The sequence below is a fragment of the Nomascus leucogenys genome, chromosome 8 (assembly GCF_006542625.1).
Source record: "Nomascus leucogenys isolate Asia chromosome 8, Asia_NLE_v1, whole genome shotgun sequence".
In the NCBI taxonomy this organism is placed as follows: domain Eukaryota; kingdom Metazoa; phylum Chordata; class Mammalia; order Primates; family Hylobatidae; genus Nomascus; species Nomascus leucogenys.
The window spans coordinates 7,931,170-7,955,709 of NC_044388.1; the positions used below are offsets into that span (position 1 = coordinate 7,931,170).

The 24,540-nt window shown below is 42.0% G+C and overlaps 1 protein-coding gene across 1 annotated transcript in view; it reads left to right on the plus strand.

Moving 5' to 3' along the window:
* Window positions 1-1,576: 1,576 nt before the first annotated feature.
* Window positions 1,577-24,540, plus strand: part of PCOLCE2 (procollagen C-endopeptidase enhancer 2) — a 71,992-nt gene continuing 49,028 nt past the window's right edge. The window contains exons 1-2 of the mRNA XM_003265339.4: window positions 1,577-1,962; window positions 3,005-3,113. Coding sequence (XP_003265387.1) covers window positions 1,880-1,962; window positions 3,005-3,113 — 192 coding nt within the window. The 5' untranslated portion in view covers window positions 1,577-1,879. The remainder of the gene's footprint in view (window positions 1,963-3,004; window positions 3,114-24,540) is intronic.

The window sequence follows — 24,540 nt, forward strand, 5'->3', positions numbered from 1 at the left end:
CTGTTTTAAAGACATTTTTATTGGGTTGAGGGTGTTGCAGGATATAAAGCAGTTTGCCAAATTCTGTCATCCTTTTTTTAATGTCATAAAGGGTGTGGTGCCTGTAGAGAAGTTTTGAAAGTTGTACTTCATGATGTTTTTGCCTTCACTTTTTAAAAAAATGGTAAGATAATCTAAGTCCTGTCCGTATATTCTGGTTCCTAGTATAGGCTTCAGGGTGCCCTCACTATGAAAAGTCAGAATATTTCCTGTAGCCAATTTTACTTACTTCCTTGCCAGGAGTGTTTAGGTTTATTTATTTATGAGTGTTTAGGTTTATTGATTGATTGATTGAGATGGAGTCTCACACTGTCGCCCGGGGCTGGAGTGCAATGGCATGATCTCGGCTCACTGCAACCTCTGCCTCCCGGGTTCACGCGATTCTTCTGCCTCAGCCTCCCAAGTAGCTGGGATTACAGACGCACACCGCAACACCTGGCTAACTTTTTGTATTTTTAGTCGAGACGGGGGGTTTCACCATGTTGGCCAGACTGGTTTCGAACTCCTGACCTCGTGATCCGCCTACCTCGGCCTCCAAAAGTGCTGGGATTACAGGCGTGAGCCATACGCGCCCACCCGTGTTTAGATTCTTAACAGCTCATTATTAGAAATAAAGTCTCTATAAGAACTACTTTAATACTTAATTTTCTTGCTTAGAAAGGTGAAAACAATTTACAAGGAACAACACGAGGCATCAAAGTTAAGTTGTATCTCCCACAGCTGGTGATTATTAAAAATCTCAATGAATCTAGTCTGTTCCTGTCATTCTTTTATTAATCCCTGGTTATTGGGAAGCTCTTAACAAAATGTTTAAAATTATATTTCTGTAATTAAAAGAGAGTATTGATTCCACAAGGCTAGAATTGTTCGTCTAAGAAAAACAAATTCTCCGTAAATTTTAACCCGTTAATACCACAGAAAGATGTTGTTGGAAAGGTTTAAGAACAGAGAGATGCAAGCGGAGAAACACCATTTTCAGAACTTGACATGGGATGGTGAGATTTGCTGATTTGGTTCCGTCTTCATTATTTGACATTTAACGACAGTTCACACAGAAATCGCTCACCTGAGAACCCGTGTTTAAATCCCGGCACAGAGACTGTCTTCCTTGTCATTGTCACACCAGTAAAAAAAGAATAGAATCTAGAGAGAGAGAGAATAAGCACAGAAGTTAAAATACGATAAAATCCCTCTTCTCCTTTTCCCTTTCTTTCCTTGGATCTGGGTTTTGAAGGAGACAAAGAAGGACCCCCAGGCTTTCCTGCAGCCAGCAAGCGCTATTACTTTTTATTTAAAAGCAACTGGGAAAAACATTCCCCAAAGCAAAACCAGAAGCCCTCCCTGAGAATCGTCTCTGGGCGTCGGGGCCCGGGCTGCTGGGGTGCCACTCCGCAAGGGGTACCTCTTCTCCCCGGGGTCCCTGAGGGCTGGATGCGAGAGGAGCCGTCGGTCCCGGGGTGCCGGGAGGAGACGTCCGCCCGCCCCACGAGAGGGGGCGGCTCTGGCCTCGGAGCCGCCCCTCCTGCCGCCGGAGAACAAACGGGATATTCAGCAGTGGCTTGTGGCTGCCAGAGCAACTCCTCAGGGGAAACTAAGCGTAGAGTCAGAAGGCATCATAATCGCCTTTAAAAGCGCCTCCGCCCTGCCGGCCTCGCACCCCCAGGCTACCTGGGCCGCCCCGCAGCGGTGCGCGCGTGAGAGGGAGCGCGCGGGCCGCCGAGCGCCGGTGTGAGCCAGCGCTGCTGCCAGTGTGAGCGGCGGTGTGAGCGCGGTGGGTGCGGAGGGGCGTGTGTGCCGGCGCGCGCGCCGTGGGGTGCAAACCCCGAGCGTCTACGCTGCTATGAGGGGCGCGAACGCCTGGACGCCACTCTGCCTGCTGCTGGCCGCCGCCACCCAGCTCTCGCGGCAGCAGTCCCCAGAGAGGTAATACGACCCCTGCCCGGGCTCCCTCTCTCTCGCCCGCCCCCCGCTTCCTCCACCCCTGCAGCCTCGCCTGCTGCTTTACTTAACCCGCTTCGGCGCGCCTGGGTGACCCAGCGCGCAACCCTGCGCTCCCGCGCGGTGCAGGCGTCCGCCACCCTCGCGTAGGCTGAGCCCCGGACTTCGGGACCTATCCCTGCTCGCGGGGCTCCCTCCTGCGTCCCCAGCCCGGCCTGCCGGATGGCCCTGCAGCGGGCTTGGCCACCACGTGGCGGGGCTTAATCTGACTTGTGTCTCCCCTCTCCTCGTGTCTGTGGGGCCGGAGGGAAGCACTGAGGCCCAAATATGTGGATTTTGGTTTACCGCTGTTTTTTTTTTTTTCTTCCCCGAGAGGCTTTGCCCAGAGACGTAAACTAGGGAACAACCCTAGGGGCGCAGCACCTAGGGAGCCGCTCGGGAAAGTTAACTCTTCGCCAACCTCTGGACGGCCCCAGGAGCTGGGCTGCGGGACCCGCCCGATGGCCAACTTTGGCATCGTCTCCAGCCTCCATCAACATCAGCCTCCCTTTCGATGGGAAGCTCTGCCAATGGCCAGTGATTTTAAGAAAGGGGGAGGAGAACTGGGCATCTCTCCAAATATGGGAACGGCAAACTTTATATTAACCAATTGCTTGCCTATCTTTCTTTAAAACCATGCTCCTCATTCAGCCTGGCTCTTACCTTCTCTCCCACTCCCCCCAGTTAAATTGATGTATTTATCGTTTTCCTACAAGACTTTGCCACAATGCCGAGGACTTGATTATACATATATATAATCTTGTGTTATTATGATGGAGACAGATGGCAGCTGGACTGAATGCTTTATCAGGCTGTAATTTAAATATTCTAAGAGCTAGCAAGTTTTCGGATCCCTTATATGGTGCAAGCATTGATTAATCAACATTAACTTTTATTTATATTAATAGGCTACACCTTTCTGAAGGTAACATCAGATTGTTAGACCATGTTTCAAATTACATTATCTTTTCTTCTTTTATGTTCCCAGACCTGTTTTCACATGTGGTGGCATTCTTACTGGAGAGTCTGGATTTATTGGCAGTGAAGGTTTTCCTGGAGTGTACCCTCCGAATAGCAAATGTACTTGGAAAATCACGGTAAGCATTTTTTAAAAAGGTATTCTCCTGGAAGTGGGTGTTGGAAACAGTGTGAGGCGGCTGCCTTTTTCCTCTGGTGTTAGGATTTGAGTAAGAGGTAAATGCCTGAAATAGTGAAATGTTGGATTTACCCCAACTATTGGGAAGATTTTTATTAATATAATCTAGTCGTGTCCTGCATTAGTGATTACAAAGGGCACAAGATAATGCTTGAAGGAATAAATTCTCAGAGCAGATGTGTTTCTGAAAGCCCAATGTGACTCGGTGGAGTTTTATAGATTCATAATTAAAGCTGTTTTCAGTCAAAGGCCTGTTGTTATGACCTTCAGAAGTTTTTTGTTGCTCGTGCCTTCATAAATTCCCAGTGGGAAATAGAAGATCAAAGATAGTGCTTTGACTACTCTATGCCCATTAGGAAAGGAAAAAGAAAAAAATAAAAAAAGCCCACTTAATGTTCCTGAGTTGAAACCACCTCTAAAGGCAGTCTAAGAATAGAGAATGGGGGGGGGGGGTGGGAATCTAAATAGCAGCCAAGGGCCAATAAAAAGTCCATGCTGATTAGTAATAACATAGATTGTGCTGAGTCAAGATAAGGTGGATTCAGAGACAGCCATATTTTTTTTTAACTGATTTAGAGTCAACTAGAGTGAGTCATCTTTCCAGTCAATGTAGCATTGACTGTTATCTTCTTCACTTTTTTGTTGTTGGGAAGTTGTTTGGTAATTGAATACATTGGTTCACTGAGAGCTGCTTTCAGTCAGATTGTGCCACTGGAGGACTTAGATTTTTTAAAAAGTAGCCCCCACTCACTGTGTAAATTAGCAGTTACTGTGTGCCAGGCATTTACTGTACCAAGTAGTTAACAAGTATAGTCACCTAGAATCCTCAGAACAACTCTATGAGAAAGTATCTATTATCATCCCTATTTTATAGATGGGGAAGCTGAGGCCTGAAACAATTATAGAAATTGACTTGATCAGACAGTTGGTAAGCCCAACTTTATGTAAAGTAAAACCTACTTTGCAATAAGGTATTCCCACTGAGGTCATTTTGCAGGCAGATATGAGAGGTCCCCTTCCATAATATAAAACTCAGCTCTTACGTGCCTTGACAGCCTCTTGTAAAATGCCAACCATGTCACAAACTGGTACAGATTTCATTATGTTATTATAGCACATGTGGCCAGGAGAGAAGTCATAGAAAATAAGTTTGAAATACTATTAACATAAATGTCAAATAAGGCTCTGAAACAAAACTAAAAGCAGCTTGATTTTCATATCATGATTGTGTTTTAAATGTAATTAAATGGCCATAAGTTTTAAATGACCCTAGAAAATCAATGACTCAGAGGCGTCATGTACCCAAGTAGAAATTCATGGTTGGCCGTGTGTTCTGAGTATTGCGGACAGTGTTGATGTGACATTAAACTTTGACTGGGGTTGGGGGACACGTCCAGTGAAAGCTTTCCTTGATAAAGGAATGGTTTGCCTCAGGAGAGGCATGATTTCCTGTATAGGAGTGGGGAAGTTAAATGGATGCTCCATCTGGATGTCCTGTGAAGGGAAAGCCTGTGAGCTCAGCAGTCACTTCCCTGGATTCAAATTCCAGTTTCACCGCCATAAACTGTGTGTCCAGGATCTACCTCCTTTAAACCTTAGGATTACTGTGAAGGCAAAATGAGATAGTGTAAAACGCTTCAACTCAGTGCCTGAGTGGGGAAGAAGCTTGATTTGTCTGAAGAACAAATTAAGGAGGTCGGAGTGGCTGGAATGGAATGAGCAAGGGGACAGTGGGAAGAGAAGCGAAGAAGGTAAACAGGACTCTGTAGGCCACGGTGGGGAGATTGAATTTTGTTTTGAGTAGGAGTCACTGGAAGATCTTAAGCAGAGGAATGAGCTTATCTGGTGTCTGTGTGGAAGATGAACTGTAGGGAGTTAAGAGTAGAAGCAGAGAGACCAATTAGGAAGCTGTTGTGGTATCCAGGAGAGGGAAGATGGTGGAGTAGACAAAGTGGTAGCAGAGAAGATGAAGAAATGCAGAGTCTTCTGCCTACAGTGTTTTCTCAGCAGCTCTGCCTGCAGTTAGGATATAGTGGCACCAGCTAGAAGGATACATGCACCAGGCTCTGTCTCCCTGCTTAGCCATTCCAGACAGTACTGTGCTCTACTATGGCCTTGTCCAAGGCCATCTATTAAAGGTTTTTCCAAAGCTGGTTGGTCCAGCCCATTTTTCTGTTCCTGCAGTCAGTAAACCAAGACTAGTGTTCCCATTGAGTGATTCAGTATCACTTTTATTAAAATATCACAGAGGCCACTGGAGATGGGAAAGCCTCAGAGTGGTCCTTAAACTGTAGTTCCTGTAGTTGGGGGGAAATAATCTTGCTTTCACTCACTGGCCTCCCATTCTGTTTGTCCAAACTGGAGATGTGTCCCAGCATGGTAGCTTTCACCGCTAAATGGTTTTCATTAAACTCTATCATATCAATGGAAGAATGGGAAATGTCTGATTTTAACTTTTGCTTTCAGAAAGGTGAATCCTAGTTGTTACCACCAAACTTCCAGTCCTTCGTGTTGGACTTTCTGATGTGGAAGTACAGCCCGCAGATTGGAAATTTAGATGTGTCCTTACATTATAGTACTTTAAAATTTTTATAGCAGTTTCTTAGACAGCTGCATTGTTCTAACACACTATATTGGCGATTTAAATGTAAATTAAGTTAAATATTCAGTTTCTTAGTCATACTAGCTACATTCAAGTGCTCAATAGCCGCGTGTGGATAGTGGCTGCCTTACTGGACAATATGTAATATGGTATTTCTGTCATCACAATTTTTCTTGTGGACAGTGCTGTGCTATTAATAGAAAAATTTTATGCTTAATTTTACTCACGTAAGGATATGTTGAGGACAGAGGTGCCCTGTGCTGCTTAGTTGTACTTCTGCTTTGCAAATAGGGAAGCTGCTACTGGTTCTTTGTAGTTGTTGGAGCTGTAACTGGAACTCAAGACTCTTGACTCAGCTTTATCACCAAGAGTTGATGGCCTTAACTAGTCTTAGGATTTTTACTTTTACTGTATGTGTTCTCAAAAATGTATGCTTAGAGACTAAATTAGAGAATTTGAGTGTTAAGAAATAGTTGAATATTTTGTAATCCATGATGGGGTTGAGAGTTTCTTAGTTTCCTGTAGGATTGATTCTGGGGACTATAACCTAAAAGGCATCTGCATAAAATCCCCTAATTCTCGTATACGGGGATGTGGGCATGAGTTAAATGTGATTTGACAGCTAAATAATCAGTTAAATGTGATTTGACAGCTATATACTACTTTGGAAAGTAGTGACTGGTCTTCTAAGCAGGCTTGGAAGAACAATAGGATTGGGGTGAGGCATAAGTCACCCTAATCTATTTAAGGACGAGAACCAGTAACTCCCACCTGTATTAAGCCCTGCAGCAAGAAATGAAACTCCAAAAGTTGACATGCCACCACCTGGACCCCTCTATTACAGTGGTTCTTCTGCAGTTTGAGATTGTGTGCAGGAGACAACAGTAAAAAATCTCTGAGATCCATAAAAGAAGTAGGGGAGAGTGGACCACTGTGAACAAAAACACAGCTGGTGTGATGTGTTTCACTGCAACATAGGCAGGACACATTTAGAAGAGCCCACGAAGCATGGTGCTGGGTGCTGGAGACACATAGGTGAATTTAGAGGTGATAAACACATAGGGAGCTACCTGCTAGGATGTGTTCCCAAGGCCCTGAGTGGGAAGTGAGACAAAGCCCACCAGGCATCTTACATTCTGTGCTCCACAGGCACCCCTGGCATAAAGATCACCATTCCATTAATAGCTTCATTATAAATTCATTGCAAACTCGGCAGATCATCAATACTTCTGTTCCTTGATATTTTCATTCATAACTTGTTCATTTTATAATTCCCATAATAGAATTAGAGATACATATTGATGATTCGACACAAATATGTTTTTTTTTTTTTTTTTTTTTTTTTAAAGAAAAATAGACATACGTTGGGAGGCTGAGGCGGGTGGGTCACCTGAGGTAAGGAGTTCAAGACCAGCCTGGCCAATGTGGTGAAACCCCGTCTCTACTAAAAAACACAAAAATTAGCTGGATGTGGTAGTGGGCGCCTGTAATCCCAGCTACTCGGGAGGCTGAGGCAGAGGAATCACTTGAGCCCGGGAAGCAGAGGTTGCAGTGAGCCAAGATCACGCCATTGCACTCCAGCCCGGGCAACAAGAGTGAGACTCCATTTCAAAAAAAAAGAAAAAGACATTAATAGCGAAAATAAGACCTTGTGAAAGCAACTGTATTTAGAGTTTTGACTTTGGCTACATATGGTATGGGCGGCTGAGTGAAACCAGCTGAAGCTTTGTTTATAGTAACTGCAAACCAGAGGAAACTTAAAGCCTAGAATCTTCTGGAAACTCTCCTTGAACAGGTATATAGGAATTTTTGTTTAAAATTGGTTTCCTTTTTTTTTTTTTTTTTTTTTTTTTGAGACAGAGTCTCGCTCTGTCACCCAGGCTGGAGTGCAGTGGCACAATCTCGGCTCACTGCAAGCTCCACCTCGCCTCCCGGATTCACACCATTCTCCTGACTCAGCCTCCGGAGTAGCTGGGACTACAGGCGCCCGCCACTACACCCAGCTAATTTTTTGTATTTTTAGTAGAGACGGGGTTTCACCATGTTAGCCAGGATGGTCTCGATCTCCTGACCTTGTGATCCGCCCACCTCGGCCTCCCAAAGTGCTGGGATTACAGGTGTGAGCCACCGCGCCCGGCCTAAAATTGGTTTCCAAATTTAGAACCAAATATCACATTTGAATGTCTAATGCAATTGCTGTTATATTATCTAACTGAAACAGCAATTGTTATGCAGAGATCGCTGGAATTGATTCTGTTCTTAGATTTAAAACTGGGCATAATTTACAAATCCGTTTTTAAAAGGCGATGATCTGGCCAGGTGCAGTGGCTCATGCCTGTAATCCCAGCACTTTGGAAGGCAGAGGCAGAAGGATTGCTTGAGCCTAGGAGTTCAAGGCTCCTGGAGTGAGCTGTGATCACACCACTGCACTCCAGGCTGGGCGACAGAGTGAGACCTCTTCTCTAAAGTATAATAATAATAATGATAAACGAACATAAAATGAGGCAATCCATGTATGTGGTCCTATTGTTAAAAATCATTAGGTTTTTATTATTTATAATTTAAAAGTACTGAAATTAGCCAATTACTTAAGGTTTCAGTTATTCTCAGCATAAATCTAGCCTGAGAAAAATCAGCAAACATTGAGCAAAGATCTTGGGGTCCACCTAGAATACAACTTTTTATCCCTTTATGAAGAAAATATGGGAGAGGCCAGGCATGGTGGCTCACACCTGTAATCCCAACACTTTGGGAGGCTGAGGAGGAAGATCGCTTGCAGCAAGGTGTTCAAGATCAGAGTTCAAGATCAGCCTGAACAACGTAAAGAGACCCTGTCTCTGCAATTTTTTTTTTTTTAATTAGCCAGGAGTGGTGGTACGCATCTATCCATAGTCCTCGCTACTTGGGTGGCTGAGATGAGACGATCTCTTGAGCCCAGGAGTCAGAGGGTACAATAAGCTATGATTGTGCCACTGCACTCCAGCCTGGGTGACAGAGCAAGACCCTGTCTGATGATGATGATGATGTGGGAGGGCCAGAGAGTCACAGACCTTTGACAGAAATGGTAGGAGAATGTGGCAATGGGTAGAGGCAGTCCCATTAAAGTGAAAAGTATATGGCAGAATTTTCATTATTTAGCTACTCCATGAAGAAAAAGGCGTAAGTTGTCTTACATAGAAAGATCTTCAGATTCTCCAGGTAATTCAAGTATTACCATCTTTATAATTACATCTGTTTTTCTGTTCAGCTAGAGTGAAATACAGTCACATATCCCGTAACAATATTTCAGTCAATGACTGCCACATGTATGACAGTGGTGCCATAAGATTATATTACCATATTTTTATTGTACCTTTTCTGTGTTTAGATACACAAATATTTACCATTGTTTTACATTTGCCTACAGTGTTCAGTACAGGAACATGCTGTACAGTGTCGTAGCTTAGGAGCAATAGGCTATACTATGTAGCCTAGGTGTGTGGTGGGTTATACAATCTAGGTTTGTGTAAATGCACTCTGTGATATTTGCACAACAAAGTCACCTAATGATGCATTTCTCAGAATGTATCTCCATCATTAAACAATGCATGACTGTATACTTGTGATAGAAATCGTGGAACTAAAAATAAGAGTATATATAGTTTTTAGTATACCTTCAAATATATTGAATTATTTTATTTTATTTGCATCCAATTCTCTGGGGTTGGGGTGACAGACCTTAGTATGACCATTTCATAAGTGGGGAAATTGAAGTCTAAAGAACTTGTATCTTAACTAATGTCATACTTGTAAATGGTATGAAAAGGTTAGCACAAAACTTTCTAACTCAGGGATACTATTATACTGTCATGCACTTATTTATCAAATATTCAGCAAGAGTTTTTGAGCACCTCCTGTGTAGTAGGCATTGCATTGGACTGTGAGGGTAGAAAGACAAGGCATAATTTCTGTCCTCAGGGAGTTTATAATCTCGTGGGGAGCAGTTAGATAAGAGAATTGGTAACGGTTATGTATGTAAATTATTATAATGTCCACTGTAAGCAGTTTTAAGTGTTGATAATTTGGAATAAAGCTTATTTTCACTTTTAAAAATTATTGAAGATCTTAAGATTAGTTAAGATGAAAATAATTATTGCTTCGTGCAAAGAGTATGACCTGTTTTACATGTATGCTACTCTAAGACTGGATAAGTTGTTACTGTATCCTTTGTAAGGATTTGTTTGACTTCCCAGGGTTATTTTACATGTGCCTTGATATTTCCAAAGATGCCTAATAAACAATTATGTGAAGGCATTCCTGTAACATTGCCTGGAGGGCAATTTTATAACTTACATATGTTAAAGTCATCATACTTAATCCATCCTCCAGATGCCTGATCAATTTTAAATGGCATTCCTATTTAGTTGAAGGAACTAGTAGATTAAAAATGTGATTGGGATTTATGTCTTCCCAATAACTTTTATATGGCTTCATGAGAAGAAAGTCAGCAGTGGTGAGCAAAGGGTTTGCAAAAATTGAGACATAGTGATAGTCCAGTAAGATCAGTGCTGGGTGTGTAATTTGAGAAAACAAATAGTTAATTTAGGCAGGAACTCAACTTTTAAGTCACTTAATTATACCTAAGGGTATAGCAAGGGGTTCTAAAATTACTGTAACTATTATTTGCCTGGTATAACCACAGCAGGACAGATAGGGGAATGGAATTTTGACTTTAAACACATATTTCTTGGCTTTAAACTACACATAGGATTTAGAATTATATAGAGACTTAAATTCCAATCTTAACTATGGGCTTTTTTTTTTAAATATATATGTATACATTGGTTGCACTAGGCTCATTATTTCAGTTGCCTGAATAGTAATTTAACCCAATGCTTGAGTTAGTATTATTTATATTTAAGAATAGTAAAAATGAGTATAACTAACAGAAAATGTTTGCATATCCAAGACTATATGAATGGGATAAGAGCACTATAGCTTGGTTTTTTTGGCGGGGGTGGGGTGGGGTTGTTTATTTTTTAATCCAGAAAGTATAATTTGGAAACTTTATAATTCTTTTTTTTTTTTTTGAGATGGAGTCTCGCTCTGTCGCTCAGGGTGGAGTGCAGTGGCGTGATCTCAGCTCACTGCAAGCTCCGCCTCCCAGGTTCACACTATTCTCCTGCCTTAGCCTCCCCAGTAGCTGGGACTACAGGCGCCTGCCACCACACCCGCCTAATTTTTTGTATTTTTTAGTAGAGACAGGGTTTCACCGTGTTAGCCAGGATGGTCTTGATCTCCTGACCTCGTGATCCGCCCACCTCGGCCTCCCAAAGTGCTGGGATTACAGGCGTGAGCCACCGCACCTGGCCAAAACTTTACAATTCTTATGGCACATAAGCTGTTCAATTAGATGTCAGTTATTAAGATAGCAGAAAAATTAAAAAGTTTTCATTATTGCCTTAAATTTTTCTGGGAGGCAGGGCAAATATAAATCCTAAATAAATAAGCAAGCACTGTAGGTGATATTTTCCCACTGGGGCCTCAGTCCAGTTTTTCTAAATTTGTTTAGCTTTCTGCCTGCTTTTGAAGGCTTCTGTTGCTTGTTTTTGTTTTCTTTTTCTTTGCTGTTTCACATGGAAATCAAGTCTGTTTTTATTGATTGAAAACTTTGTTTTATAAATATACTTATTTGTACTGCTTGTATTTTTAGTTCTGTGTTCAAGCAGATGCCTTAGAAGAGGTTTAATGAGTAGAAAAGAAAATGAGAAAACATGAAAATGAAGTCTTCATGTATATTTTTTTTTCTGAAAGGGATTCTCTTTAATAACATATTCATACCAAACAAAAATCATTCTTTCCTGAAACATCACTATAAAAATAGAACATAAAGATAACACTTTGTTTTAAAGTAGTATAAATCAAGAAGGCATTTAGTATAATTAAAACACTCAGAAAGGATTTTTAAGAATATATTATTTAAAAGACAGATTAAATTACTTTTATATCCCTTGACCACTCCAGAGTTAAATTTATGATGTGAAATTATGGGCAAATAAGAATTGCACCATAAATTTGAAAATGCCTTAAAATCTCTCAGGTTTTGACAATAAAAAAGGGAATCGTCTCGTTTATTGGTTGCTTAATGCTGAAGACCGAGAAACATTTAGAGGGCTCCTAATTCTAAGCAGTTCTTTCTGGTTTCTTTTTTTTTTTTTTTTTTTTTTTTTTTGAGACAAAGTCTCCCTTTGTCACCCAGTCTGGAGTGCAGTGGCGTGATCTCAGCTCACTGCAACCTCCGCTTCCTGGGTTCAAGAGATTCTCCTGCCTCAGCCTCCCAGTAGCTGGGACTAGAGGCACCCACCATCATGCCCGGCTAATTTTTGTATTTTTAGTAGAGACGGGGTTTTGTCATGTTGACTGGTCTCGAACTCCTGACCTCAAGTCAATCCGCCCGCCTCGGTCTCCCAAAGTGGGATTTCTTTTCCCACCTTGCTCTGCTTAGAGTCAGGAGAGTGCTTTTGTGTGCTGTCGCTTTCCCATGTTTCTTGTACAGAGAAATGTTACGTGTACGGATTGTTCCTCAATCCTACGAAAACTGTAATCACCACTCTCAACTTAGACAGTTGCACCTTAAGAGTTAACAGCTTTATCAAGGGTGGCAATAGCACTTTGGGGGACTCTTGAGTTTCTTACTTTAGGAACTTGGGAGAAAATAAGTGTTTTCCCCAGATACATTATTTGGTGGATCATGAGAGTCAGTATGGCAAGTCTTTAAGAAACAAATATAAACATCCCAAAATAAATGGAACACCCACAGAGAAGTGGGGAGTTGGAATTGTAACTGCCCAAAGCACAAGCCTTGCCACTAAATATCACCTCTCTTTTACCACCTCACCCCCAAGCCGCTCCTGAGTACTGCATATAATAAAATAGTGTTTTCAAAAATGTGAAGGGAGGGAGAGACCATTTAATCAAAGATGGGCTGTTACATGGACCAGACTGACAAGAAGAAAAGCACAGGGAACCCAGGGGCAATTTTACTACTGCTAAATGCTCCTACAAATGAATGATAAGTGTTTGATTGCTAGACACAGACCTTCTGAAATCCCTGGGCTACAGTTGAGCTCCTCCAAATAAATTGTAATTCGTTAATTCATTAAAACTGTAAAGTACCTACCAGAGATCAGGTGCTGGATTGGGCACAGAAACCAGCAATAACTGAAAAATCACATTCCTGAATGGGGCTGGGCGAGGTAAGGAGGCTCTTACTCGTTGGGGAGATGTCCCAGAAACAATGAACGGTGGCACAGGGTGACAGGGATCATGGTTCAGGGTGGTGCGTGTGATATTGCTCAGTTACTAGAAGAATGGGCATTGGAGAGTCAGACTGACATGGGTTCAAATCCCTGTTCAGCCATTTAATTTACTAGGTATGTGATTAAGTTTCTGGAACTTTCTAAAGTTAGTGTCCTGGATATAATGGTCAAACATGCCTTGTAAGGTTAATCTGAAGACTGAAGGAGGCAGTAGATGAAAGGCCCTTGGCACAGTGCTTGGCACAAGCAGGCACTCAATAAATGGTAGTGTTGCTTTATTTATTTTTTAACCTCTCTTCCAGGTCTGTAATAAGGAATAGAAGTGTGGTGTTTGTGTAGAACTTGTCTACAAGCCAACTTGTTTCAAGCTGGATGGTAATCCCTTTGGGGCATGGCGAGTTCCCATTGGAAATACCCATTCCTACTCACTATGTCCTTTCTTCATTTAAAATATGATCTTTCATAAGATCATGGACTTTGTCCACAGAGGCGCTTCCAAACCCTCCCTACTTCAACCAGCCACCGCCTACCCCATCACCAACCAAGGGCATTCCTTAACTGTTAAAACTTTTCGAAGTAGAGAAAAGATTGTCAGTTAAAAATTGCAGATAATTTTCTCTGTTTATACATGGAGACTTTGATTTACCTTTGGAGTCCCAAATCATCAGAATAGGCCCCACTAATTATACAAATTAAGTAAAGATTATATTCATTTATTCCTAATAGAGACACAACATGATATGGTGGTTACGAGTGTATTTTGTAAGAGTGTAGTTTCTGGAGCCAGACAGCCTGGTTCAAATGCCATTTCCACTATTGTGCTGGTGAGTCTCCAAAGATGTCCTCCCCAGTCACCACATCTGGTATTCATGCCTTTTTCTGGTATCCCCCAGCATTGAGTCTGGGCTTGCTCTTGGAACAAATTGGATGGAGCAGAGGTGACATTGCATGACTTCTGGGGCAAGAACATAAGAAGCTGCCATATAAGGACGACCATGCTGTAAGGATGCCCAACATAGCCATGTAGAGAGGCTCTGTGGAGAGAGAGAGGCCCAGAAAGCTCCTAGTAGTTCCAGTCTTCTCAGCTGAGGTGCCAGACATGTGAATGAAGTCATTTTGAAGGGCTAGCCCAGTGAGCCTTCAGATGACTCAAGCCCAAGCTCCCAAGTGATAGTAAATGCATGAGAGAATTCAAGCTAGAACCATCCAGCTGAGACCAGTGACCCACAGAACCATAACAAATAAGAGTACATTATTGTTTTAAGCCACTAAATTTGGGGGTGGTTTGTTGTGCAGCAGGAGATTACTGTAACAATTACAAGCTGTGTGACTTTGGGCTTGCTACTTAACCTCCCTGTGCCTCAGTTTCCTCATCTATAAAATGTGGATAATGATACTCCCTACCTCATAGGATTGCTTTGGGACTGAAATTACTTATTATGTGTACAGCATTAAGAACAGTGCCTAGCACATGGTAAGTACTCAAAAAATATGATTTCTTCACGAAATACTATGCTTATTGAACACTTAAGTGCCATGGCCTGTTTCATATCCCGGGCACACAGTGAAAAGATCCCTGCACTAATGGTGCTTACATTCTAGAAGCAGGAGAGAAACCATAAAACAGGATGGTGATGTAAGAATGACACTGATGAGGTGACATTTGAGTGGAAACCTAGGTGATGCAAAGAGTCTACCCACTGATGGTTCTTTGAGAAACTGTGAGGTCACCACTCCTTTGGGTGCAATGATTTATTATGTGGCATCAGACAGTATCTCTGAGGCTTCTTGCCCATCATAAGTAAAGCACAAAATGTCTCCTGGATGTTTATGAATGGAAAGGCCTTGCTCATGGATTAAGGTTAGTTCCTGTGGTGAGGGTGGTAGGTTTGGTTTGCTTCTTTATGTTTGGTTTGTTTGGTTTTTGACTTTTGAGAGATGCTTTGGGGATGTGAAGCGGGGAGGAGGGAGCTGAAGGGTCTGTTTTTATGAGTAATGTTGCCTTGGGTTCTGGGTGCCAGAACTCTGCACTGTGGTGCAGAGTTGGGAGGAAGCTGTTTTCATCATCTCCATTCACAACTCTCTGCAACCTCTGTTAGGGGGAATCTTAAGAACATCAAGAAAGAGCACCCTTGGAATAGATAGAGATTTCCTCTTCATGGGTCTGTTCAGGGTACTTCCATCAGCAAGGACATTTCATTTGTACCTTCATCTGTTGATTGACACTTGGGTGTGCTTCTACCTTTTGGCTATTTTGAGTATTTTGAACCATGCAGTGCTTTCACTTCCTTTGCATATGTAGTCAGGAGTGGAACTGCTGGATCATGTGATAATTTAGGTTTTGAGGAATTGCCAAACTGTTTTCCAGAAGTAAAAGAGAAAAAACCTGGTGAACACTGTTACCAGGAAGCCAGACTGCTTTCTAGGCCAATGTAGATGTCCCCGGGAGTTGCTGCCAAACAACTGGCATTTTGAAGAGGATGCTGGCACAGTCATCAGCTGCTGGGAGCTGGAGCCATTGTGCTTTAGTGGTTACAACTTACACCTTGTTTAAAGATACATATATTTGTGGTTAAAAAATTTTTTAAACAAGGGGATCATCAGGAGCCAGGCAGCTACTCCAGGAGATGCCCAATATGCTTGTTTTCATTATAATATTGTAATTTTAATGAACTTATTTTATGCCCCATAAATCTTAGATATATGAAAATTTGTTCCTATAAATCTTAGCTGTGTATATATCATTTTATTATTCCCTATCAATCTCAACTATATACATCTGTAAATAAAACTATATTTCTTAGAATAGAAGTAACAGAATTATGAAGTCAGAAGGGAATTATCAGACAGTCTTCCTAACTACCTCGGTGTACCCTAGTTCACACCGGATGTCCACTTCCTCTGTGTTCCCATAGCATTCGGGACATCTTTATTATAGCACTGATCACCCTGTATTATAATCATGTTTATTAATCTGCCTTCCCTACTAAACTATAAATCTCTTAAGGACAAGGCCTTTTTCCTGGTAGCTAACATAGTGGTTGACACATGCAGTAGTAGGTGAGTGAAAGAATGAATTGATTAATCAATTCATAGCTCCATCCACCTGCTTCTGGGCAGAACAGCATAGAAATGATAAATCTCTGAAGAAAAGTGTCAACTTGTTTCCAAAGATTTCTGGAAAAAGGAGATGTATTAGTTCATTTTCACACTGCTATAAAAAACTACCCGAGACTGAGTAATGTATAAAGAGTTTTAATTGACTCACAGTTCTGCATGGCTGGGAAGGCGTCAGAAAACCTACAATCATGGTGGAAGGTGAAGGGGAAACAAGGCACGTCTTACATCATAGCGGAGAGTGAGGGGGGTGTGCCACATTTAAAACCATCAGCTCGGTCAGGTGCGGTGGCTCACGCCTTTAATCCCAACACTTTGGGAGGCCAAGGCAGGCAGATCACGAGGTCAGAAGATCAAGACCATCCTGGCTAACATGGTGAAACCCCATCTCTACTAAAAATACAAAAATTAGCTGGGTGTGGTGGCATGCGCCTGTAGTCCCAACTACTCAGGAGGCTGAGGCAGGAGAATTGCTTGAGCCCGGGAGGTGGAGGTTGCAGGAAGCCAAGATTGTGCCACTGCACTCCAGCCTGGCAACAGAGTGAGACTCTGTCTCAAATAAAATAAAATAAAACCAAACCATCAGCTCTCATGAGAACTCATTCACTTTCACGACAACAGCATGGGGGAACCGCCCCCACGATCCAGTCACCTCCCGCATGATCCAGGCTCCTCCCGCAACATGTGTAAGGATTACAATTTGAGATGAGATTTGGGTGGGGACCCAGAGCCAAACCATATCAGGAGAATTCTAAGTTTTTGTACTCTGCAGAATTCTACATTTGAAAAAGATATTCTCTTCCTGTGTCCTCCCCTGCTGTGTCTGTAGTTGCATTCCAACCCCAAGTGTGTCATTATCTCTCACCACGTGATTGTATTGAGTGACTGTCAGTCAGTCAGTGGACCAACATCGGTGACATGAACAAAGCAGCAGGCCATTTGGATTTATTGTTGGTTTCTGAATACTCACTTTCCAGTATAGGTGAACATTCCAGATACATCATTAACTGAAGCTCCTATGTGCTTTGTCTATTTACATTCCACTAGTCAGTTGAAATATAAATATGTATTATGCTTCTTGTAGATGAAAGAGTATAATGCTGCAATTTTAGTGGTAACTTTGTTAATTATATGTGTAAAACCATTTTGGGTTGAACTTGCAAATCATCAAATAAGGAAATAGATTAACAGTTAATATGAATTAAGAGAGTATATTATATAGGTAGTTAACTTAAAAATTTTTTTTTCTTTTTCTTTTTTTTTTTTTTTTTTGAGATGGAGTTTCGCTCTAGTTGCCCAGGCTGGAGTGCAATGGTGCGATCTTGTCTCACTGCAACCTCTGCCTCTGGGGTTCAAGTGATTTTCCTGCCTCAGCCTCCTGAATAGCTGGGATTACAGGCGCCTGCCACCACACTTGGCTAATTTTTGTATTTTTAGTAGAGACGGAGTTTCACCATGTTGGCCAGGCTGGTCTTGAACTCCTGACCTCAGGGTGATCCCCCTGCCTCAGCCTCCCAAAGTGCTTGGATAACAGGTGTGAGCCACTGCGCCCGGCCAACATTTTCTTTTAGAGTCAACATGTGCTTATGAAAATGTAAGTAATATAAGGTTGAATGATAGAGATGAGGTTATATCATAATTCTAACATTTATAGAATTGAATATTGAACTAACATTTATAACATTAAATAAAATCACCTTTGGTATATATTTAAGTTTTCAGTATTTCTTTCCATTTAGACCATATATCTTTTGGGGGAAAATAAAAGCACTTTTTTGGGGAAATTCTTTATCTATTCTGAGGATAAATTAATAGTAAATCTTATCCTTTTGATGATGATACTTGGCTCTGGCTAAATTGTGATTTTCACACTTGGCCCAAGATATGTATTCAATCACCCTGGAGTAAATATGTGAGGGAAACGGGCATTGTAGCTTTGTGATGTGGAGCCATGTAACAGGAGGCAAGATTTTTTTCCCTTGGGGGTTACTTGGTGAGCTATATGAGGACAGAAGGTGGAACACCTGTTATGGATGCAACAAGGAAGGATGTTGGAATGGGGATCAATGAGATTATTTTATTCGATTTATACAACAAATATTTACTTAGCATGGACTGTTCTAGGCACATGGGATGTTATCAGTGAGCCAAACAGAGACTCTTGCCCTTGAGAAGCTTTACATGCCTGGGATGTTCTAGGAGCAGCAAAGAGGCCTATGGGATGAACAAGCAGGAGGTTGTAGAATCTGAGGTGGTTGAGGAGGAAGTGGGGTAGATCCTGAAGAGCCCAGTGGGCCATTGTGAGTGAAATGGAAAGCCTATCAGTAAGGGCCCCTGTAGAAAATAGCACAGTCAAAATACAGTGATTCAAGGGGGGTTATTTGCAAAGGGACTATCCAGAAAGAGTAGGCAAGCTACAAAGGATAGTACAGTAACACAGAGAAAGTGGCAGACAGGCTGTCACCGCTTCTAGTCCCTAAAGGAGGTGTGGAGGGTGTTGGTACTAGAAGCCAGGAGTCAGCACAAGGTGACCTCACAGAGAAAGAGACAGGAAAGTAAATGCCCTGACCGGACTCTCCTCCCTGTTTTCAGTATCCTGTTGGGGCTTCCCATGGCCAAAAGCAACTGGAAGACAATTGTTGATGCATTCATTTACGTCAACCACCCAAGAAGAGTAGGGTGAAGATGGGAGGAGAGTGGATCTGGAGGGGCAAATGGACAATGTTTGGCACAGGGAGGCTGTATCAGGGTTGTCCAGAAGTAGAACCAATAGGAGATGTAGATATATAAATGTATATGTATACGTATATAAAAATATGTATGTATATATTAATACAGGTACGTATGTATATTGAATATCTATACACACAGCTATATACACATATAAAGAGCTTTAGTTCAAGGAATCTGTTTAGGTGATTGTGGGATTAGGGAGTAGCCAGTCTGAAATTTGTGGTGCAAGTCAGCAGGCTGGAAACTCCCAGTGAGAAGGTACCGCTGTAGTCTTGAGACAGAATTTCTTCTTCCTCAGGGAAACCTCAGTTTTGTTCTTAAGGCCTTCCAACTGATTGGATGAGGGCCACCCACATTATCGAGGATAATCTCTTAAGGTGAACTGATTGTAGATGTTAACCACATCTACAAAACACCTTCACAGCAATACCTAGATTCCTGTTGATTGAATAAGCACTTAACTATAGTCTAGCCAAGTTGGCCCATAAAATGAAACCATCTAAGAGCCACAGCCACTAAAACACACTGCAGGGTTTTAAGCAGAGGAGTGCCATAAGGTGGCTGTGATTTAAAGGGATCATCCTGAATACTGTGCTGAGAACAGATCATGGGGTGCAAGAATGGACGAAGGGAGGGCAGCTGGGAGCCTTTTGTTGTAATTCAGATGAGAGATAATGAGGGCTTGGGCCAGCATGGGAACCATTGAGGTGGTGAGGGAATGGTCCGTTTTCTGGATATATTTTAAAATAGAGCCAATAAAAATTATTAATGGACAAGATGAGGGGTATAAGAGAAAAAAGAGGAGTCAAGAATGACCTCAAAGCAAACTGGAAGGATGAAGATGCAATCAACTGTACAGGGAAGACAGAGGTGGAGCAGCTTTGGCAGGGGAGGCCGGGGGTCTGTCTTCGACAAGTTAAGCTCAGCTATACATTAGACCCCAAGTGATGATGTCACAGCAGATTGCTGTTCCAAATATGACTTTACCATCAGGGAGAACAGGGAGCAGGTAACAGTTTGCTTCTTGGACCAGTACTTTAGGATGTAACAAAAATTGGAAACATCAAATGGCAAGTCCATGTCTTTAAAGCATGCAGTTCAAGGAGCTGGGTAGCTGTATCCAACTATGTGTAGGTGTGCTGGCTGCTGAAGATAAAGCTGCTCATGACTTAGGTTTTGAGAAGAAGAACAGTATATAGTAAAAAAAAAAATAAATAAAAATAAAATTGCCTCATTCACTGATAATGGCAATAAAGACACTTATTCTGTTTCAAATGGCTTGCTCTGGTGTATCACAGGAATAAATCCTATTTCTTGCCTAGCCTGAGCCTATTATTCCGATCCAAAATGCCATGATTTTACATTGAAAATAAGGCATCAGAATCTGTTGAGATTGAACTGTGGTCAAAGGGCTTGGTTGCTGAGAGTTTGGAGTCTTCCCAACTTTTGATGTTTTTCTTCACTCTTCAGAGAAATCAGTAATTTATTATTGCACAGGCCGGGCGCGGTGGCTCATGCCTGTAATCCCAGCACTTTGGGAGGCCGAGGCGGGCGGATCACGAGGTCAGGAGATCGAGACCATCCTGGCTAACACGGTGAAACCCCGTCTCTACTAAAAATACAAAAAATTAGCCGGGCGAGATGGCAGGCGCCTGTAGTCCCAGCTACGCGGGAGGCTGAGGCAGGAGAATGGCGTGAACCCCGGGGGGCGGGGCCTGCAGTGAGCCGAGATTGCGCCACTGCACTTCAGCCTGGGTGAAAGAGCGAGACTCCGTCTCAAAAAAAAAAAAAAAAAAAAAAAAAATTATTATTGCACAAAACCCTACCCAGATGCTGCAGCAAAACATGAAAAATACTTTCTAGAGCTAAGTGCTGTCAGAGGTAGAGTCAGGGGCACATTCATTGCTTTTGCCCAAATTTAAACAGTCCACTTTTTAGATCTTGAGTGTGATCTGTCCGTCAACCTAACATTTTACGTAATACTGGAGTTTGTAATGAAGAATCACTCTGTTGCTTCTGGGTCCTCATTTGATTTGACTATCCAGAACCATCTGATGAAGCTAGCAAGCACTTGCCGCCACCATTGACAGCCTGTTATTTTGAGTTAGGATCTTCTAACTTATAGAGACAGAGAACAAAAAAGTGACTGCCTTTGTGATAATTACCTAACAGATTGACGTATGTTAAAATTATCCCTCATTCATGTGAAAGTAGTATTAAGATAGTATGGTTAATTTTTATTTTTTAAAAACAGGCCTACTATTGATGGTGTTGACAAAAAGAGTAAATCTCTGTAAAATATTTGAAGAGATTTATTCTGAACCAAATAGGACTATGACCCATGCCACAGGCCCAGGAGGCCCTGAGAACATGCGTCCCAGGTGGTTGGGCCACAGCTTGGTTTTATGCATTTTAGGGAGACATAAGGCACCAATCGTTACATGTAAGGTGTACATTGGTTCCGTCCAGAAAGGTGGGAAAACTTGAAGTGCGGGAGCTTCTAGGCCATATGTGGATTCAAAGATTTTTCTGATTGGCAGTTGGCTGAAAGAGTTAAATTATTATCTAAAGACCTGGAATCAATAGAAAGAAGTGTCTGATTAAGATAAAGGGTTGTGGAGACCAAGGTTTTTATCATGCAGATGAAGTCTCCAGATACCAGTGTTCAGAGAGGATAGACTGTTTTTTATCAGATTTCAAAAGGTGCCAGACTCTTAGTTAATTCTCTCCTGGATCAGGGAGAAGATCTGGAAAGGGAAGGAGATTCTCTACAGAATGTAGATTTCCCCCACCAGACAGCTTTGCAAGGCCATTTCAAAATATATGAAAGAAATATATTTTGGGGTAAAATACTTTGATTTCTTTCAGGACCTGCTGTCTATCATGTTGATATCTTATTACTACAAAGAGTCTGTTTTGTCAGTCTTAAGGTCTCTGGTTTTTTTTTTTTTTTTTTTTTTTGTGACAGTCTCACTCTGTCGCCCAGGCTGGAGTGCAGTGGTGCGATCTCGGCTCACTGCAAGCTCTGCCTCCCGGGTTCACACCATTCTCCTGCCTCAGCCTCCCTAGTAGCTGGGACTACAGGCGCCCGCCACCACGCCCGGCTAATTTTTTGTATTTTTAGTAGAGACAGGGTTTCACCGTGTTAGCCAGGATGGTCTCAATCTCCTGACCTCGTGATCCACCTGCCTCAGCCTCCCAAAGTGCTGGGATTACAGGCGTGAGCCACCGCATCCGGCCAAGGTCTCTGTTTTAATATTAATGCTGGTCACCTGTGCCTGGATTCCAACGGGAGGAGGGTATAATGAGGTATGTCTGACCCCCGTTATATATAAAGTTTCGGTGCCACAAAAGAAATAGCATTCGAATATAAAATTTTCTTTTAATTCTCAGCAAGGCAAGTTACTTCTATAGAAGAGTGCGCCCTTACAGATAGAGCAATGGTGAGCACACACTTGGACAAGGGAGGGGAAGGGGTTCTTATCCCTGAGGCACGTGGCCCCTGCTGCTGTGTTGTTCCTGTATTGGCTAGGGTTAGACCGCACAGGCTAAACTAATTCTGATCTGCTAATTTAAAGAGAGTGACGGTGTGAGTGCTTTGGCAGGGGAAAAAAACGGTTATGCAAGGTGGAGAATGAGTCAGGGCGGAGCAGGTAGCAGGTAATCTGAGTTAGGGTGGAGCAGGTGATCAGAATGAGTTAGGGTGGAGCAGGTGATCAGAATGAGTTAGGGTGGAGCAGGTGATCCCAAAAGGTTGCTTTACGAGGAAGTTAAGTTTAAAAGTAGAAGGTAAAGAATTGAACCTACTGACATATTGATTCTTTGAAGAGAAATTTAGAACTTATATCTAACACCCCTTGCCATCATGGCTGAACTAGTTTTTCAGGTTAGCTTTGGAATGCTCTTGGCCAAGAGGAGGGGTCCATTCAGTTGGTTGCGGGCTTAGAATTTTATTTTTGGTTTACAATGGACTGTGTATATTACCAGTATCTATTAAGTGGTCCTTGGAGGCCAAAAGTTTGAACACTATCCTAGACAGTGTTTTCCTTGAGAGCAGAAGCCACAGTTACCTTTATCCTTTCCTTAGAGCCCTGCACATGACCTGACACATAGTAGGTATTTAACAAATATTTGATTATTTTAAAAATTGAATGGCCTTTATGGGAGAAACAAAAGAATTATTGTTTCCTCCTGTTCCTTGCCTTATCCTCAAGTAACATATTCTTTTGGGAAGAGTTTATAACCATTTCATTTCTGAGTTTTACATTCTGCTTCAGTTTTCTCAGACATCTCAGATACTTAGCTGAAACCAAGACGAAGTCACAATCCTCCACAATTCTGCCCTAGCTCCTTTGGAAAGCTACCAAACTAACCACTGATATTTCTAATTTATTTATATATGTAGGTATATGCTTTACTATATGAGAAACTTCCAGACCGGTTTCCAAAGGGGTTAACCATTTTGCACTCCCATTGGCAGTGGTTAGAAGTTCTATTTGCCCCATATTCTGGTATTTGGTATCATCAGTCTTTCTAGTTTTAGCTGTTCTGGTGGGCACAATTCTAGTCATATCACGTTGTGATTTTAGTCGTCCATTTCCTTGATGGCTAATAAGATTGAACTCTTTTTTCATATGCGTATTGGTCTTTGTGAAGTGTACATTAAGTCTTATGTCCATGTTTTTTATTGGGTTGTCTTTTATCATGAAGTTGTAATTCTTTATTCCGAATACAAGTTTGTCAGGTACATGTATTGCAAATTTTTTTTCCATCTGTGGTTTATCTACTCATTAACAGTTACTTTTGATGAGCAGAAATTAAAACACTTGAAATCCAATTTAGTAGTTTTTAACTCTTGCAGTTACTACTTTCTTGCTACCCAAGATTGCAAAGATATTCTTCTGATACGGCTCTCTTGTCTGGGGAAACACCCAGGGTCCTTTATATTGCACCAAGAAAATTAGCGACATGGACACACTCGCGGAGTGGATTAAGGAGCAGAAAGTTTAATAGGCAAGAAAGAAGAGAACAGCTCCCTCTACAGAGGGAGGACTAACTCCCACGTGTGGTGGAAAACAGTCAGTTATACTGGGAGGCTCATGGAGGCAGTGTCTGATTTGCATAGGGCCCAGGGGATTGGTTTGACCAGGCGTGTCATTCACATAGCCCTTGAAAAAACTGGCCCTCCCACTCTAACCTTTTATTATGCAAATGTGGCTTCTACCTGGCTTGTTGCCAAGATACCTGTACACGTGGCTTCTACCTGTCTGGCCACGATGATACCCGCACACAGGGCAACAAAGAAAAGGGAGTGGGAACTGCCCTGTTGGGTGGACCTGGTTCTTAGCTGCCTGCATTTACATATGCAAGCCTGCTTGCTTATCAGTGCTTGCAGGTCTGGTTTTTCAGGCCATTTTCTGTTAGAAAAGAAATGTTTTGGGGACTGCTTTTTTATTAAAAGAAAAAGCCTTACTGAAGATTCTTTTACCCATTCTAGCTGCCTAAAATAATTTCTTAATAACTCCTGTAATATATCTGTGTTTTTTGTAGAAGCTTATAATTTTAGCTTTTACATTTATGTCTGTGATTCATCTCAAATTAATTTATGTATGGTGTGA